Source organism: Enoplosus armatus, chromosome 17, assembly GCF_043641665.1.
Source record: "Enoplosus armatus isolate fEnoArm2 chromosome 17, fEnoArm2.hap1, whole genome shotgun sequence".
Lineage (NCBI taxonomy): Eukaryota > Metazoa > Chordata > Actinopteri > Centrarchiformes > Enoplosidae > Enoplosus > Enoplosus armatus.
Window position 1 is genome coordinate 2877187 of NC_092196.1, and position 19114 is coordinate 2896300.

At 46.5% G+C, this 19114-nt stretch overlaps 2 protein-coding genes across 4 annotated transcripts; both read right to left on the reverse strand.

Moving 5' to 3' along the window:
- Positions 1-1135: 1135 nt before the first annotated feature.
- On the reverse strand, positions 1136-6502 carry mpp2a (MAGUK p55 scaffold protein 2a). 3 transcript variants are annotated; one of them, XM_070923023.1, is made up of 14 exons: positions 6472-6502; positions 6137-6242; positions 6078-6087; positions 5858-6013; positions 5583-5753; positions 5382-5489; positions 4809-4928; positions 4493-4624; positions 4263-4365; positions 3038-3106; positions 2705-2866; positions 2367-2569; positions 1407-1535; positions 1136-1312 (listed from the first exon to the last, which is right to left on the reverse strand). In XM_070923023.1, the coding sequence occupies exons 1-14, from the start codon at positions 6500-6502 to the stop codon at positions 1136-1138; spliced, it is 1677 nt and encodes a 558-aa protein (XP_070779124.1). The 3 variants fall into 3 exon arrangements, with proteins under 3 accessions (XP_070779124.1, XP_070779123.1, XP_070779121.1); XM_070923022.1 differs by lacking the exon at positions 6078-6087 and having other exon boundaries at positions 5858-6010; positions 6142-6242; XM_070923020.1 differs by lacking the exon at positions 6078-6087 and having other exon boundaries at positions 6142-6242.
- A 4673-nt stretch (positions 6503-11175) lies between these two features.
- On the reverse strand, positions 11176-15231 carry pyya (peptide YYa). The gene is made up of 3 exons (XM_070922595.1): positions 15044-15231; positions 11306-11386; positions 11176-11200 (listed from the first exon to the last, which is right to left on the reverse strand). Exons 1-3 carry the CDS (start codon positions 15229-15231, stop codon positions 11176-11178), a joined length of 294 nt encoding a protein of 97 aa, XP_070778696.1.
- Positions 15232-19114: the final 3883 nt, after the last annotated feature.

The following is a 19114-nucleotide window of genomic DNA, read 5'->3' on the forward strand; positions in this document are numbered from 1 at the left end:
GGAAAACTGGAGGTAGCTGTAGTAGCAGCTGTTGGCTAGTAGTTGAATATCACTCAATTGTTATCATTAATTGTCAAATATTAACAGCTAGCTAGCAAGCTAACAATGCCAAAAGTGAGACTACATCTGGAAATAACTCTCACACTGACGAAGTTTCACGTAATGACAGTACTTGCATAAAACCAATTCTCCCTCGGACCCCCAAGAAGATTCTAGATGTGGCCTTTTCTTTCTCTAACTACTAAGATGACACGTGAATGTAATATATGAATGTGCATATTGTACAGCTTTCTGCCCTTTCCTCACCTCTGTGTTTCTGTTGTGTTCTCGGAGCGCCTGTGAACGCGCGTGTGTGTGTGTAACGGTGTGTAAAGGCCCATGCGACACGGACAGAAAACGGATGGACTGCGGCGTTCAATCACGCGTAATTTGTCGAGTAAAACACTGCAATAAAAAAGCGAATTTGACACAAGGAAATCTGTGGCTCCTGTATCGTTGTGCTTTACACAGCAACTGAAGCTTTGCGTGTGTTAGTCAAATAATGGATCACAAACAAATGAATGACAACAATAGAAATTGCTTGCCTTTTTCGTTTCATGTTACTGTAAATTTAAGACCTTTGGGGTTTCTGGACTAGCTCGCAGATGAAGTGTAAATATCAGCACTGATCTCTCTGAGCATGAAATGTAAACAATGATGTCTGCTGATGATCATCAGTAATGGCACAAATCATTTCAAGGCTTTGCTCTAAAATCCACACACACACAGTCCTTGATGTCTCCAGGTAAAATCTGTGAATTTCAGACATTCAGGACTTCATTCATCTCTCCTTCTCTTTCCTGTTTCTTTCTGTTCCCTCCTTCCTGTCCTCCCTGCACGGACAAATATGACCCTGTTGAAATAATAGATGTCTTATTCACACACTTTCAAGAAAATATCCTGTAAGTAATGTCATTCATCCTGCAAAGCTGTTCCTTTTGAAAATAGTTTTCTGATGCTAAGCTACTGCTAAGGTCAGATTTCACTAAATCTTAATAAGAACTTCCATTATTTACACAGTGGTATATTTTCATCGCCTTTGTTTTCTTTCTTCAACCTTACGCTCCCTCCCTCCTCTGCCCTCCACAGCCGCGTTCTAGAAAACCCAGGTGACGGGGACCCACTGGGGGTTTTTAGACACCGTTTCCAGGGCGGCCTTGACGGTGCGGTAGGTCTCGTCCAGGTTGTCGTTGATGATGCTGAGGTCGAAGTAGTGACCGTAGGCCGCCTGGATTTTAGCGCTCTCGTCGGCCGTCTTCCGCAGCTCTTCGTCCTGAGACGGGAAAAAACACGGGACATGGTTTAGCGCGTTCTTCACAGTCCTGAGCTGCACATACATGTACATATGTATGAAAAGCGTTTCTTACCGTCAGTGTCTTAGTGACGACCTCTGCCTCTACGGCCGAGTGGTTCATCGCCTTGAGCACCTCGAAGTCTGGAGACTGAAGGAACACCACATAGGGCAAGAACTCGGAGGTCCTCAGCACTTTGAGAGACTAGAACGCACACGGAAACACAAACACATTTGGAGGAGTGTCTTTGAGAGTTTAAACAACTGGGTTTAGATCCACGACTGTTTGGAGATTCCTGAGCGGGGACAGTGAATAGCTAACTTTGTACTCATCTACCACTTCAGTTGATGCAAGATGCCCTTGTGCAAGGCACATGACTCTCAAGTGACTGAATGGAGCTCCTCAGCGGGCAGCAGGGATTGGTTGCACTGGATTACATTACATTATAGTGCACAGTGGTCACTATTATTTTGTGCAGTCAGTGTACGTGAAAAAAAAGTGTGAAGAAGCGCCATGATAACAAAAAATGTGATTTAATTTCCTTCAAGCTGCACAATATTTTTATATTAGAGATGGCTCAAATGGTGTAATGTGAATGGGGTCGCTCTCCAGTTCCCCTCAGCCTCATATGGGCCCACTACTTTACTGTTTTGGTTCAGTCTCACTGCTCTCAAAGCCTTGTTTTCGCCCACAGCAGGCAGCTGTTTAGTTTTCAGTGAAAAAGCTCTAAAAGCAAAAAAAATGAAATAAATAACACTGTACGCTACCTGCCCAGCACCAAACAGCAGACAGACAACAGCTAGCGAACAGCTGGTGAACACAGTGGAGCATTTAGCAGTTAAAGAGCCAGATATTTCCCCCAGGATTTAGAGTAAAGATCCAACAGAGCTAACAGAGCTCCACACAGGCCCACGTGTCAGCTGTTTCCTGCAGGGGTGGGCATGTTTGAGGCTGAGTTAAAATAGCATATGCTAATCATGCTAAAACGTCTGTGAGTGTTACGTTGCTTCTTAATGTGTTCGTACTTGTGCGCACCTGAGGGTTGGCGTCCAGGATGCAGACGCGCCCTGCCTCCACCACCTCGTGTATGGAGTCCATCTTGATTCCGTACAGGTTGCCGTCGTACTCTCCGTGTTCAAGATACCGCCCGTTCTTGATGTCGGCCTCCATCTTGCTGCGGCTGGTAAGGGCGTACATCCGACTCTCGCTATCTCCCTTTTTGAGCTTTCTGGAGGTGTCTGGACGGACACAAAAAGCCAGTCACGTATGGACATGCGTGCGTTTCGTATTATCTGCATCAGCTCGCTCCTGCTCTTAATTAAAGCTATATGCTGTTGACACAGCGGACTACTTGAATGTATCAGATTACATACATGGAATGGTGGTGCCGAAGAGAAGCGGATCCCTCAGGAGAAGCTTGTTTTTCAGTCTCCGCCGGCCCACACCCTGGGCGCCGATCAGAATCAGAGTTTTCCTCTTGAAAGGCGGGACCTTGGCCACCTCCTCGTAGAGCAATATCTCATGTCTGTCGAACTCTGAGAGCGGGAGGATTAAAGGACGCAAAGGAGGGAGGAGGGAAGGAAAGATGTGACGGGAGAGGAAAGAAGAAGTTTCAGGACTGCATGTAACTACAGGGCCAAACAGACAATTACTTGTCATAATATATAAACAAATAATCAGACGTTTTACAGGATGAGCTTTCTTACCGGCATTTTTGGTGGTCACGTACATCATTTTCTTCTTCTTCTTCCCTCCAACGCCAGTACAAAGATTCCCTGTCACATCAATGGAGCACAGCGTTAGATTGTCATCATTCAGGCTTCTCATTCATCACCTGTTTGGCTACCGGCTGACTAGCAACAGCCAATATTCATGGAGGGGCATCCGACATGTCTCACTATTTCTCTGCTGGTACACCCATTCCACCACCCTGACTTCCTCCTTATGTGCCAAGCGTTTGGTACTGCTTTAACTATGACTTAATGTTCATGTATGTGCTTATTAGGGGGAATTAGTTCCACCAGCAGAATCTTTGAATCTCTCAGAATTTTTAAGAGCTCCCTTAAAGAGTGGAGCCGTCTTTCTCAGCCGTCTCCGAATGAAACTGAGATTCATGGGAAAGTCTGAAGTAAAACATTTTGGGAAGATTGATGCCACTCTCATGTCTGCACGCTAGATACAAAGCCACAGCCAGCAGCCGGCTAGCTTAGCTTGGCAAAAAATACTGGAAACAGGGGGAAACAGCTAGCCTGGCTCTGTTCAGAGCCTCCAAAGCTCACTGATTAACACATTATATCTTGTTTGTGTGAAAACGACGACATTTTCTTTTTTTTAACAGGGGGCTTTGTGCCAAACAATTTCTTGGTCAGCACAATTTGCATGGCAACCAGCGGGAGACTCCAGGAAGCTATTGGCCCCCAACCATGGTGACAATCCTCTCATCTAACGTTCCCTTTGAGGGTGGTGGTTATTATTAGCTATTAGCTCTTATTATTATAAGATGGATTGGAAAAACATGACTCATTCAAAACATTCTCTCTTGCACATTGCTTCTTCAGACAACAGTTCCCAGACTCCACTCAGGAACATTTGGTGTTCGGGAGATTTTGAAATTTAGACATTTCTATAACCCTTGGGTTTATTAAAGCTCTTCTGACCTTTGATACCTTACAACTGTATGACATTTATCTCCAGGCCTGGCATTTCACCACCAGGTGGCAGTGTAAAACAGCAGGCTGCTGAGGATGGGAACAATGTCACATAATGTACAGTAGGAAAGGTATTACAGAAATAGACCATCGACAGTGGCTAAAGACTACTTTCACTAATATTTTAGTGAACTAATCTTTTATTTTTCATAATTAACAATTATTCTGTCATTTATCATCACCACCACCACCACTACCACCATTATTCTTGTGTTCCAGTTACCTGCAGGCGCCAGTTCCACATCTCTCTTGACAAATGCTTTCCTCTTCTCCTCCAGCATCTGACTGGGGATCAGCCCCGCGCTACCACCCTCCACATGACGGGCCTGTATAACACACACACACACACACACACACACACACACACACACACACACACAGAATATATACATTCACAACAAAACCTACTTGTGGTCCTGTGGTTTTAGTAAATTTTAATCAAAAGTACTCCACCTGCCACCAGTTGACGTCATCCTGGTTGACTATCTGCAGGATGTCACCTGTTTCGAACCTTAAGCCCGCCTCCTTACAGGGAATCAGGTTGTCATTGGCCGGGTCGTAGTCATAGTGACACTTAAAGAACACCTGGAGAAACACAGATACAGACACAGGTCTTCACCTCAATAGGCACTCTTGTCTGTTTTTGAGTCCTTGACACAGCATGCTATTTATTTATTTAAATTTTTTCTGGCCACTTCATAATCCATAGCAACACGGATGGTATGACCACCGGTGTCGACTCTGTGTGTGTTCCGTTTCTATCCGTCACCTGTCTTGGCGGTATGGCTTCATGGTAGCTAGGCAGTATCTTCAGAACTACACTTCCGCTGGTTGCTTGCAGCTCCTCCTGCAGCACCCTGGGGTCCTGGCCCACCTCTCGTCCATTCACCTGCCAACACATTGGGTAACAGAACACATTAATAACCACATTTGCGGCACCTTTAACGGAAGATGACAGGTTACCAAGGAGTTCACAAATACCATGAGAGCTTGGTGAGCCAAAAACATTAAACTAGAGGACCCAGGACAGAGCCTTGAGGCACTCCGCAGTTAAGATCAGACAAGGATAGGCAGTTACGTTTTTTTTTTTAACCTTTGGACAGGACCAGGCTGTTTCCCCCTGCTTCCAGGGCTTCTGTGCTAAGCTAAACTAACCGGCTGCTGGCAGTAGCTTCATATTTAGTGTACAGACAGAGTGTTAATGATCTGAAGAGAGCAAAAAAGCGTATTTCCGCCAAAAAAGGAAGAAAAAAACTGTTTCCCAACTGGAATTTCAAGGCACCCCCACCATGAATAAAAAGAATGGAAGTAAAGGTAATATGTCCTTAATAGTCTACCTTACCTCTTTGATGATATCTCCAACGTGCAGCAGTCCTTGCTGGTCTATCATCCCTCCGTGGAGGATGCGGGCTATAATCAGCTCACCACCCTCCACCTTGAATGTCACACCCTGAAAAACAATGAATGTAGGCCATTGCTTCAACTGCATCTTTCAATACTTTTTAACAAACATCGACTGTGTTTACGCTTCAGTGTTACCTACCAGATGCTCCCCCGCCACTTTGCGTATGCCCACCATGCGGATTGCGTCAGGTGGTGGGTGCAGGTTGTGCTTGTGGCCGTCCTCTGGCTCTTGATCCACACAGTCACATGGGCTGGGGGGCGGGCTATCGCATGCCTGGGACGCCACTGAGTCGTGAGTCTCCAGTAGAGACTGACAAGCCAAAAAAACAACCAAGTTAAGGTTTCATCATACAATCAAAATGAAAGACATTGTGACAGTGGACTGTTTTACATATATGTGTGTGTGTTCTACACCTGGAAGTGAGGCTGTGTGAGTATGAGGGCGAGCTCAGCTGCCGTGTCGGAGCGGTGCGTGAAGGGGTCCAGGTCTCTGAGGATCTCCTGCAGGAGCTCCACGTTGTTCTCCCTCACTGGCGACAGACGCGGCTCCTTCAGGCTCTCCTCTTGCTCCTAGCGCACAAATAAACACACACGTATACACACATGAGAAATGGACACACATAGACACAGCGACGCGATGGGGTCTATTTTCATTATCGATGTAATTAAAAGTGTGTGTGTGTATATGTGTACCGCACCAGAGGGCTCTCCATGATGCCTTTGAGGTAGATGAGGTCCAGGTCATTGGCCGTGGTGGAACTGGTGGTGCTGTCACTCATGGCGTCCAACACCTGGGGCACTATTAACACACACACACACACACACACACACACACACACACAGAAGAGGGACAGTAAGAGGGAAAATGAGACAGTGACAAATGAGACTGAGCCTCTCTGGCTGTAACTTTAAATGAGTGCCTAGCATGATACATATTCCTTTTTTTGGCTTTATTTACACTCCAGCTAAAGAAAACACAGTGAATAGTCATAATGTGAGCTAATGGGGAGGGGGGTGTCTGGTCTTACCAGGCTCTGTCCTGGTGGAGGCCACAGGCATGGTAGAGCTTCAGTCAATCTGAGAGAGGAAGAAAGAGAGAGGAGGGGGGGTAGTCCATCATTTACACTGAAGTTCTTAGTTTCAGCAGCTGGACACACACTCGACACACACACTCTCGTGTCTGTGCCGTAAATATGATGGCTGCAGCCGATAGTGTGTGTGTGTGTGTGCATGCGTGTTTGTATTATCGCCCTATGGCAATCGCATTATGCAAACTCCTCATTTTCCCACCACAACACACACACTCACACAGCAGGCAGTGACGTCAGCAAGGGAGGGCGGAGCTCCAGCGATTGTTCTGGAATTGAGCATCCATACCGAAAGAGCGAGAGAGAGAGAGGGGAGGGAGAGGGGAGGTGAGGGGAAAGTGGGCGTAACTAATCTATACATTGCCTTGACAACACACAGTACAATTGTGGGGGCAATTTGGGGAGAGGGAGGAGAACAAAGAGGCACACACACCCTTTAACTATGAAGTCCCTTCTTCCACTATCAATCTATCTATCTATCTATCTATCTATCTGTGTGTTGCTATGACAATGCTGCTGCTACAGCCCATGGCTGCCATGGAAACCTGCCCTCCCTTCAGTTTTTTACTTCACACACACACACTTCCATTGCCGCTCATGCTAGAGTAGGCATTACGCAACACCTCAGGCAAGAGCAGGGGAGAGTGGAAGAGAGAGTGACGCCAAAAAAAAAAACAGAAAAAGAAAAGCTGTACTGAAAAAAGATGGGGGATTTACACCTGCATCACCCACCGTTATATTTTCACTGATCTTACGCAAGAGCGGGGTTGATGGCAAATGTCACTGTAAACGCTACCAGACACTAATTCTGGGTGCAAGTCTGGTCCAGTCATGGACAGGTTGTTTTCTCAGGATCAAGGAAACTAGGAAGTTTTTGCAGCCCGGCACAGGACAGGACAGGACAGGAGGAACGACCAGCTGGCCAAAACTGGATTGTTTAAAGGCAAATTTTACGGATGAAAAATATACTGGTCAGCGCCTGCTTCCTGGTTGACAGGAACAGTCATAATGTATCAGAACATCCCTGAATAAGATAGAAACACGTGTATGTATTTATTCTTGTGGGTCCCAGGAAGCGTAACTGTTAACAGCTAATGGGGACCGGAAAGGAATAAACAAATAAAGCAATTCACTGTTGGTCAAAATGACACACCGAACAGTTGGAGAGAAATAGATAGGAATTTTAAAAAAAAAAGTAAAAAAAAAAGAAGCTTGCTCAGGTACTGTTCACCTGAACACACACACTAATTACTCATCTCACACAGCTGTGAACTCCACCTGCGGCCCTCATCCTCCCTCTTCCTCCTCACCGTCCTCTCTCCCGCCTCCTTTTCTCATCCTCGACATCATCACCCCCCCTCCCTTTATGCCGTCCCTCGCCCCCCTAATGTTCCCTCCCTCCTCCCCCTGACACCCTCCCCTCCTCTCTATTGCTCCTTGTTTACCCCCCCACCACCATCCTACATCCCCGCCCCTCCTCCCTCCATCTCCCACCATCATCCATCTGCTCAGCTGAGCCAATATGTAAAGGAACAAATGATGACACACACACACACACCATTACATACACAGAACGTGTTCCTGCAGTGTCTGTAAACATAATAACTTGGTTTTAACTGCGTTGCCGCCGTCTATGTAGTGAAAATAGTGATGTTTACCTTAATCTCTATGCCCATATGGGTGTAATGGGTATGGTGTGTGTTTGTGCCTGGGGAGGGAAGGTGTCAAGTGCGTGCTCACGGTTTTTGACGTCGCCTGAACCCCCAGCAGCACTATTTGTGGGTGTGTTTCATATGGGCTCCTCTCTTTATCGAACCTTTTCGAATTGCAACTTTTGTACCATTATTATTACTCAAAGAGTATCACCTCACCTAACACACACACACACACACACACACACACACACACACACGCAGAAGGGTCTTCTAATTAGTCTCAGGGGTCACATATAACAAAGCGTGATGACACACACACAAAGGCTGCCAAGAGAAACAACATGCTAACACTATTTGGCTAGCTTAAATACTGATAGCGCTACTACGAGCGTTTCGTTACAAACATTAACGCGCGCGCACAACGCACGCACGCACGCACCTTTGTCAATCCAGTCCAGTGCAACGTTAGCTGCCTTCCTACGTTAACGTTAAGCGAGCCTCGGTGGGAGCGGAAAGGGGGGGGGGGGGAATAGAAGCGAATAAAGCCGCACTTTTGTGTTGAGTAAAAAAAAACAGCCGTTCACCCACCTTTCGACACAATGAGGCAGGCTCTCCCGCTGTCTGCGATGTCTCGTGCGCTTCTTGTTGTAGTCTGGCTTCTTTCGGCCGTCATCGATACGTGATAGTGTCAATGGCGCAGGAAAACGCGTGAGACTTCCGGGACGTTTTCTGTATAAAACCCCGATTGGCCGACGTCTATGAAGTTTCAGCGAAAAACGAATGTTAAACTGTTATTGCTGTCGTGACACGAAATAGGCGTAACCTTTTCGATCCAAACTATACGGCAGATTACTATGAAGTAGGTGCGAGTCTGCCCCGTTTAACGTTTAAACTTCATTTTGAAAGCATTTTCGACGTATTTCCGGTTGAATCCTTCATATTCCCGGGACCTTGACACCCGTCGATGCGGTACCTTGTGTTACAGGAGTATTAAAGGGCCAGTGCGTTGTTTTTGTTTGTATTTCCTCTGCCTTTAAAAACAAAAAATGAACACCTTTAAAGTTACCAGAGCTGAAACTGTGGCAGCTGTAACACCGAGTTCCAGACTGGACTGATGCCTGGTTGATTTTAAAACTGTTTTAAAACAATAACCTGTCAAATTGAGATCCAGCAGGTTTAGATCAGACTCTCCCTTGTGACCAGGCCTGTGCTGAAATAATAGTTGTCAGTTGACCCTGAACCCTAAAGAAATGGCCAGGAAAAATGAAAATCCAAAGTTGCCTCTGTAGTTTGGAGGGATGCTGTGGCAGTCGACATAAAACGGTGCAACAGCAGCAGGCAGTGGAGAGATTTGGGTATTACAACCGAATTGGGTCGACTTGTGTGTCAGGCTGTACAGTAATGGGTATTACTTCATATTTCAGCTCAGCAAAAACAAGGTAGTAATATCTTGGGAACAACGGGGGTAATAATAAGGTACCATGCCCAATTATAGGCTTACCAAACAAATGTTCAATTGGGATTTTTCGAATAATTATTCCCGGGCGAGGGAGCTTGCAAAAATATTTGGCAAGGCAGGTCTCCATTATGTGAGTAAAAAGACATTATTCTGTAGGGTTAGTCAAATCATAACAACGCCATTTGAAAATTAGAAACAGAATTGGTCGGAATAAGTTCTATGTAAACCTAAATTGAGAACATACAGTCTGATGAAGTGTATTTACCATCCAGAGTCACCCTAAACTTGACAAGAGCACAGAGGTCTGCCTGGGCCCATGTTGAGATGCGGTATTCTCATTTAAAGCAGAGACATTTAATTGTGATTCATTTTCATATAAAAAGCTGCAATATGTCGGCATTTTGAATATGACTATATTATCATCAGTCTGTTTAGTCGACCCCACTGTTGTTTGTAATAAGTTGTCTGTGTAACAATAATAATAATAATAATAATGTGGAAATGACCATACAGCATTGTCATTACACCGAACCAAAGACACATTTCATGCTGCCAATGTCACATGGCTTGTGAACAAACTGCTCCTATAACATGAATCCAAATACAATCACAGGTTGAGCAAACAAAAAGCCATTGCATTTAACCAGGTTTTACAGCTGGAGTCTCTTGGACCCCAAACAGCAACGAAGTATCGAGCTGGTCGAGACCACGGTCTAATTGACCATAAGGGCATTTGAGGTTGATTCCGTCTCCCACTGGTCGTAACGTTAATGCTAGTGTTTCTGGTTTCTCATTACCCCCAATGGCTCTTCCTCCCTGCAGAGCCTAAACGTACTGGAGCTGATCTGAGAACATACCGATTCTGTCTCCCCCCCCCCAAAATACAGTAGAAAATATGTAAAATACGACGACCTTTTACGAGCTGTCTTTTGTTACTTCCTGTTTATTTTCAATCTATTTCCGTTTTCCCGGCATCTTGTAACTAATGATCCATTATCCAGAGGGGTACAGGCTAGAATTTTAACTCTACAGCCCCCCCCCCAAAAAAAACCATTCAGATTCATCAACAAATTTTAATCACACAGAAATGTTTTTTATTCATTTATTCCGATGTTACTTTTCACAGTAGCAACAGTAAAACAAGAATTTTCCTCCTCTGAACAGCGTTGGACAACAGAGGGACGTTAATGCTCACACACACACACATACACACACATACACGCACACAGACAGACACACGGACACAGTTCCACCTTATGATTAGTAGCTCTGATCTCATATATATATTTTTTTTATTTCAATAATAAATTATGTACAGTTGTGTGGTAATGAGAGAGGCAGCGACGAGAGAGACGGAGAGAGCTTGTGTTCCGATCAGTGATGGTCATTGGTTTGGGGTCGGGGGGGAGGGAGGGGTGTTCAGGGGTCAGAGGTGAGAGGCACATGTCGGCCCCTCCAGGTGCATCGTGGGATGCCCCCAGAGGGAATGCCCGATGAGGAGGGAGGCAGGGGTTGGAGGGGGGGGCGGAGTCACCACATGTAGGAGTCGTCGTATCTGTGGAGGAACACGAGGGAGAAGGAACGAGGATTAGCATTCACGCCATGTACGTTCATTACAGGTCACATGACTCGTGCTGCTGCTGTGTGTGCGGGTCTTTGCCTTGATCTCTGGTCTCTGTTGCTGTCGCCGCCAAACAGCAGCTCTGCGACCACGTCCTCCTGAGCCGAACGTTTTCCGTACCTGTAAGGGGGGGGGGGGGGGGGGGGGAGCGGTGTTTTAGCCATGCTATATTTCAAGATGGACTGCCATGAAATTTGGTACAGAAGATGAATCCTACTGACTTTGGTGATCCCCCTCGCTTCGTCCACCAGTTTCGTCCTGTCTCACTCATCCAGTGAAATATGTTGCACATTCAACGTCCCCGGAGGGCGAATCCTAATGACTTTGGTGATTCTCCGTTCCTCTAGCGACCACCGTGGGGTTGGCATTTGTAATTTTACGTGAAACGGCTCAACCTCGCCATTGGAATGGACTGCCAAGGAACTTGGCATGAACATTCATGCCCCCCCCCCCACCCTCAGGATGAATTGTAATAACTTCCACCTAGCACCGCTTTTTTTTTTGAAGCCCAGATGCTGAAGATATCATTTAGAATTCCCTCATGGTCCATTTGCATATGCTATCCAGCATTTCCCATAATGCAATTAGACACCATCTTTGCCTGCGTGGTAATTGGCCATCATCTGTGCAACTCCACACCTCCAGTTTGTAACGCACGTTTTGAACTGGTAGACGACTAATAAACTGACCTTTATCCGTTAAAGAAAACACTTCCACTTCAAACCAACAAGCCCTGGGTTGAGGCGCTGGTTTTCAAAAATCCAGACGTCCCTGCCCGTAACACATTGCCTCCTGTCCCGAAGAGGACACACCTTCGGCTTTGGTTTGGTTTGGTTTTTGCCTTCTCGTCTGTCTGTCTGCCTTTTAATAAATTGGTTCACTTCCACCCCCTTTGTTCCAAATGCTTTAATTTCACAGCCAGATTCAGACTGTGTGTGTGTGTGTGTGTGTGTGTGTGTGTGTGTGTGTGTGTGTGAGGGTGTCATTTCCAAGTCTGGCTGAGTCTTATCATCCTCTTGATAAGGGAACCAGGGGTCCAAGTGAGCCGCAAATGTAAAACCACAGAGCCGTTTAACAGAAACTTTACTTGGTAATGTGCGGGCGCTCATCTGTGTGTGTGTGTGTGTGTGTGTGCGCGCTACTCAACACGACCCCTGCAGCGCGACCTGCAGTTCCTCTGTTTTCCCATCAACCACCTGTTCCACCTCCCCCTGTGACCCCAGCACCCAATCTTATGCTTCGTTACACACACACAGGAGGTGTGTGTCTTGCCCTGTAGGAAAGCAATCAAACAGCTTGAGCGCTCCGTCTCAGCTGTCACACAGTGCTACACATCAGGATGTAAAATGCCCCCCCCCCTCCCCGATAATGGCCCATCTGCACCCATACATCTCCCTGAGTCCCTCTGGTTGGTTCTGCTCTTTATCCGTCCTACTGTCTTCCCTCGTCTCCCCGTATATATCTGCTTTGTCGGTTCATGTCCTCCCCCTGTCTGACTGTCTTTCTTTCCCAGTTTGCGCTTCACCTGTATTACCATTACGTCACAAGTCACAATAACACCACTTACTGAAGATGTTTCCAGAATCCTCAAGGTACTTTCTAACCAATCTGCGTGAAAAAAATATTCCGTAAGTTGCACTTCCTGTCCAGGTAGCCAGAACTGACATACGTCCGTGCTCTTTTTGTAAAACACGGGCAAAATCGTATTCATGTAACCTGATGTTTTGCATGGAAAATTGAACATTTTGGAAAGTAACGTCAATACGTACCAAATACAACTGATTGAAATTGTTCATTTTGGTCCACGTTGTACATATTGAGCAAGCATCCATCTTTGTTTATTAGGATTAGGAGAAGTAACTTTTTCTTAGGTTTTTTTTATCGCGTCACATTGTTTTCATTCAGACGGGTAGACGAGTCTTTTTTATAGTTAGCTGCAGATTCTATTTAAATTCGGAGCACTGCTTTCAAGACATTTTCTCTTCAAACAACCAATGGCGTAAAAAAATAACTCAGAGCGCTGTCGCTATTTTCTTTATAAATAGTACCGTGTCACATAGCTCTTTTCCAGGAAAAGTCCTGCAACGACTGGGCAGAGTGAAAGCAGCTGAAGTGTGAGTTGAAGGTTGGAGCACTGAAAGTGTCGCAATCAGTTGAAATTCTGAATCCCGGTCAAATAATACTGGGTGAAAAACTACTTGAAATCAGCCTAAAAAATGAACAAATTGTAAACTGAAGAATGTAAACTCCCCCAGATTGCTCAACCCTCCACCCCCCGCCCCTCCAAACCTCTGTATATAGTTATGAACCAAAGGCTCCTGACTGCCAGGATCCATCAGTCTTATCTGGAGCACACAGCCATCACGTTCCCCAGCATATAATTGATGCAGCAAAACTTCCACATAACCATTAGTTACCTTAATCATGTATGACATGTCATCCTCTGCAGCTCTCCGGTGAAGCGCAAAAACGCTTAACTCGGATTAAATTGACTCTCCGCGGCACTGGGCGTCTTCTTTAAACCAAGTATCGAAATATCAACGGTCTATTTGGCTTTCATGAATAAGGGCAGATCAGCTCGCAAGCCGGACTGCTTCAAATCAGAAAATATGCCATCCGACAATCTCGTACCGGGGACTTCTATACCTGAGAGCGGCAGGCCCCCGCTAACTGGATTTGGGGGTCTTTCTTGGGCCCATCTGTGCCGATTTTATTGCTCTGGTCCCGTTGATTTGGAGGCCTGGAGGTTTTGGAGAGTGGCCGGTAATTGAATCTAGAGCTGCCGTTGCGTGCGGGCGAAGGGTTAGGTTGTGGGGAGGGGGGGGGCATCACACATCAACAGAGCTCCAGGCTTAAGTAGGAGTGGGAAACTCGGTCTCTATAATGACTCGAATCAAACAAAATGATATCTGGACTAACGGGAAGCAGCAAAAAAAAAAAGGGCTAACTCAGTCCAGCTGCTGTTCCACTTACCTACCTTCTTCTATCTTTAAGAGGGCCCTCCATAGCCTTAAGATTTCTCCTTGGGGACTGTATGAAAATGATTAGGGAGGGAGGGAAACTGGAGAGGGTCTTGTCATCTTTCTTTTGGCTAAAGAGAGGGTGGTCTGACTTTTTAGGGAGAGCAGGGGAGGGACCCAGATTTATATTTCGTTTCCGCATTCCCCTGTCAAATTTGTCGGGGAGGCAAAATTGGTTGCCACGGGTCATAAAAGTGTACTCATTCATATATATATATTAGTCATTTACTCTAAACTAAATAAAAAGTGCCTGGAATATTCACCATTTTTGCTATGCTTCGCCATTCATTTCACCTGTGATATGTGCTACGGGTGGCTATTTTGAAAATGATTATTCAGTTCAGATGTTGGGGTCTACAACGGGCACGCTATTTTAAATGTGCTGCTTTCCTTGGTTTGGTTTTTCTTGGTAAGCCAAAAACATCTGGAGGGTCAAAAGAAACGTTCAGTAATGTTTGGGCCGTGCTTGACTGAAAATATTGTAGTATGATGATATAATTATATAATAAAACATTAACTGTAGATTCACCCCTCCTCCCCACCTCAATCATTTTCAGACAGTCCCTAATGTAAACCTAACCTGAGAGCTACGCCCTTTTAAAGGCAGTCTCCTCACATTTGGACGCCCCCCCCCCCCAGTGCTCGTGAGGTCATTGGGCTGTCCAAAATGCAGAAAAACAAGGGCAAACAAAAAAAATGTGTGTACACGCCACAAACACCCGTGGCACGGGCTGCATACGTAGGTGTGTGTACGTACCTCTGCCTGGTGATCAGGTTGATGTAGTGTCTCAGGGCGGTGTAGTACTTGGCCAGCTCCTCGGGCGGGGCGTCTTCACCGGGGTTCTCAGGTTTGGGGGGGTAGGCGTCGGCCAGCGTCCCCAGACACACCAGCACGCACAGCACTGCGGCCACCAGCACCGTCCACGGCTTCAGCATCACGGCCATCTGTAGCGGGGCAGTGTATATTCTTTTTATTGATGGTCGATTGTGGTAATGTGTGTGTCTCACTCTCATTTTCAATTGTTTAAATGGTCTCATCACATACGCTTGATTGAGTTAATCCCATGACACCGCAGCAAATTCTAAAAGGAAACTGAGAGTGATGGAGGAATGGGGGAGGGGGCACGTTGGCCGACGAGCAAATGAATAAAGGCCATTATCATTGTTATTATTATTAAGACTACTACTAATGTATGCATGTTCAGAAATTAAATATTAGTCGCTTGCTAAAACCTTAGTTGCGGGTCTTGCGGGACAGAGTGCAGAGTGGCCAACCCCGTTCGGGTAAAGGTTTCTGGGGAGGGCAGGAGGCAATAAAACCCACCAGTTGTGGAGACACGTCTCCAAAACAACAAAAACACGCGACGCCCAGTTGAAAAATCAACTAAAAGAGAGTCCCACGCTCACTGGGCTCATTAAAAACACACAAAAAAAAAACTGAAATAAAATAAAAGCTTTCAACCTTGACAGTGGGTCATAGAAGCGCACCACAGTTCACAAAACCACGGCTATGAACTGCACCTCTATGCCCCATGGCTCTCGGTCCTTTGCACCATTTGATCATTTGCTAAGATGCTTATTTGCCGGCTATTTTTGCCCTAGCCATTTAACTTCATTACCAGCCGGGACAGGTTGAGATCAAAATGGAGGCAGAGTTTGAAGAGGGTCGGAAGCATAGACGTATAAAGACGACTGGACATAGCGTCGGAGGCAGGGGACCCGTTCATTCCCATATCAAGTCGCATCTAAGTGGCGCGCGAAGCCAAACAAAGTCGGCTTCCGAGTACAAAATGACCCGGATCATCCGCGTTAAAGCACTCGTCAGGAAAAACAACTCGGCTATTAGTGAATTTCCACAACATTCCTTTCGGACACAATCGTTTAAGGGCTGCATTGAATGCACCGGTACCGGGTAAGTTGAGGAACCTAGAAAAAAAAAAATTTATTCACTGATTTGTAATTACAAGGCGCGGCCACTGTGTCAAATTGGCTTCAAAGCCCGGCGCACTTCCTGGGGGGCTTGGTAGGAAGTAGGCAAGGGGCCATAGCCGACTCTCGGAGCCTAATAATGCAGTGGTGACTACCGAGTATCCTACTTGTGGGTCGGAAGGTCAACACGTTGGTGTGCCCCCATGGTCTCTATTTGAATCTAATTCATTTTGATGTAGTTTGGTGGCTAAAGTAGACGGCCAGCGATGAAACCGCAGCCTATTTGAAGTGGGACAGCTGAATGACGTCCATCACTTCAGCAGTTTGACTACTTAATATTTGCACTTGCGCAGAATCTATATGCAGTGTGTCTTGCATTACTCTTAGTGCACTTTGCAGCATCCTGCAAGCTACACCCTCTAGATCGGGCGGATGTAGGACCGGGGCCCGTTCAGCCCAGCCCCCCCAAACGGTACCAGCCTACCGGGAAATAATAGCAACAATTATGGAATGGTTTCCACTTCTACTTGAAATAAAAAAAAAACTCTAAATATATTGCTTACCTTATGCCTAGTTTTTTTTTTTACTTTAGTTATCTGCCTTGGAATAACAAGGCTGAGTGAACCCCCCCCTCCTATTATTTTAACCCACAGGAGATAGCTGATCCAAGTCCAGTCATAAAGAGCAACAGGTCCACTTTTTCCGCCCTCCTATCCGCTCCAAAGCGCTCTTACGACCATCCCCACTCTTCTATACATTACTTATTCCTACTGCTGCTGCCCCCCCCCCAGCCTGAAAAAGAGCGCCGCAAAGGTCTGCGCTAATGTCGTGCCAAAATGAAACAAGAAGAAGCGGCGCTGTCTGCGGTGCTGAACGCACCACGCACCAAAGGGGTCTGCTGTTCGCTCCAAAACAATACCCCCCCCCCCCCCCCCCCCAAACCCCCCCCCCCCCACATCTAACCATTGTGTTAAACCGCTGTCACATATCGAGGCTTTTCCTTCTTTTTGCTAAGTTTTGCTCAAGTTTCTTAAGTTGCGCGTCTTAACGCGCGTTTCCTTTCATGCGCAAAAGTCGAATCGGGCTCAGAAAAGTTGAAAATGACATTAAATAATCACATTATTATCTGCATGCAAACAAACAAACAAACATTTTGATGCAAATGAATGAGAGGCGCGAGGACTTACTTTGAGAGGACTCTGGAGGTCGCAGGTAGTAGTCGGAGCCACAAGTGGGGGGGGGGGGGGGGGTTTCTGACGGCTGCAGGGGTCTCGGCGGCTCTTCTTCGCTCCTCTTGGCTCGGTTCGGGCTCGGCGGGGTCGCTGGCACCTTGGTTTTCACAACTCCGGCGGCGGCGGTTTATATAGTACGGCGGCACCGGAGGAGGGGAGGGGTTACAGGCTCACCGCGCGCGAGCGAGAGCGCGTGTGAAGCCAAAAAAAAAAAAAAGGGAAAAAAAAGGCCGAATGCGTCAGATGGTGATGATGATGATGATGATGATGGAGACATTACTAACTCGCCGGTCACGCAGTCATTCTTGTGTTTTTTTTTGTTAAAAGATGACATTTCCTTTTTTTATTTACTGTGACTGTGGTTTTCCGTCTGCTTCCTCCAGACAGCCTAAACCCAAACTGGGTCCGGGCCATCATCACCCACCCTTGCCGAATTGTCCTACACAGCAAGCCTGCAGGTTCCTGCCACCCCTGACTTGACCTATGACCTCCGTAATAACAGAGGAGAAAGCGCAAAGCCTGCATGACAAATCAATGAAGATGAGATGGCGTGCTTTTGGGGCAGCAACTGTGTGGAGTGAACTGTTGCCATGTGTTTGCATGATCGGCCGGACTGTCTTTGTTTTTTATGAGAAAGTTCATGTACATTTCACTGGTATGTGGAGACAATGAGCCACTGGATGTGGTGCCTGATCGAGGATATACTGAGTTGATAACTGTGTTGAGGTTACGTCTATTTTCTCTGTCACACTCCAAATTCAACAGGGTGAGCCGAGCCGGTCTGGTTCCAGCCACAAGGCGGAGCTCTGGTCTCTATCAGAGCTTCCACGCACAAACATACCATAATGTTTTCACGCGTCACGCTGCTCCCATCCAGCCTCGGAGGAGGTGCAGCCCTGAAGCCCCGAATCCGTGATGTTCACCTGGTTGGCGCATGTAGTGCACTTCCACTCCACCTCCATAACGTCAGTTGACCTCAAAGTGCGCCGAGGGACATGGGCTTGGTCTCCCATAGAGCACGGGGCCGGGAGGGATATCCAGTTGAGGATCTGAGCCTGAGGGTCCGGGAGTCATTCAAGGTGGGTTGCAAGGCATCCCTCCCAACTGGCCGGCCCTCTCCTGAGGGTCTGGGCTGTATTGCTGGTGAAGAACAACCCTGTTTGGCCGCTTAGCTTACATACTTGGACAAGTGACACGGAGGTCATATTTAGTGGAGGGGTTTAAAAATGGAGAAACAGTGGAGAATAAAAAGACAGCAATAAAACCCTCCTGTCCCGGCCCCCTCTTTGGATCCAGGGTGCTCCCATCTGATGCCTCCACCTCTTCGCTTCACCTCAGTACATTTTTTTAGTTTGTTTTTTAGTTGTCTTTCTCTAAGTTCCTTTCTTTACTTCCACTCGCACACACACACTACTTCGAATGGCATATAATGGAAAACAATGCCATGCAATGCAATGTGCGCGGTGTTCTTGCATTGCAGAATAAATGACGTGGAAAGGCTCTGCTGTAAGTGTGACAGTAAATACACACCAAACACTGCAGCAGCAGCAGCAGCAGGGAGGAGGGTCCCGCCCTGAAGATTCACCCCATTTACACAAATTCTTCAATTGGAATTGTCACTGGTGGGAAATTTAGCATTTTGGTGCACAGGAAGTGGCAAATCACGC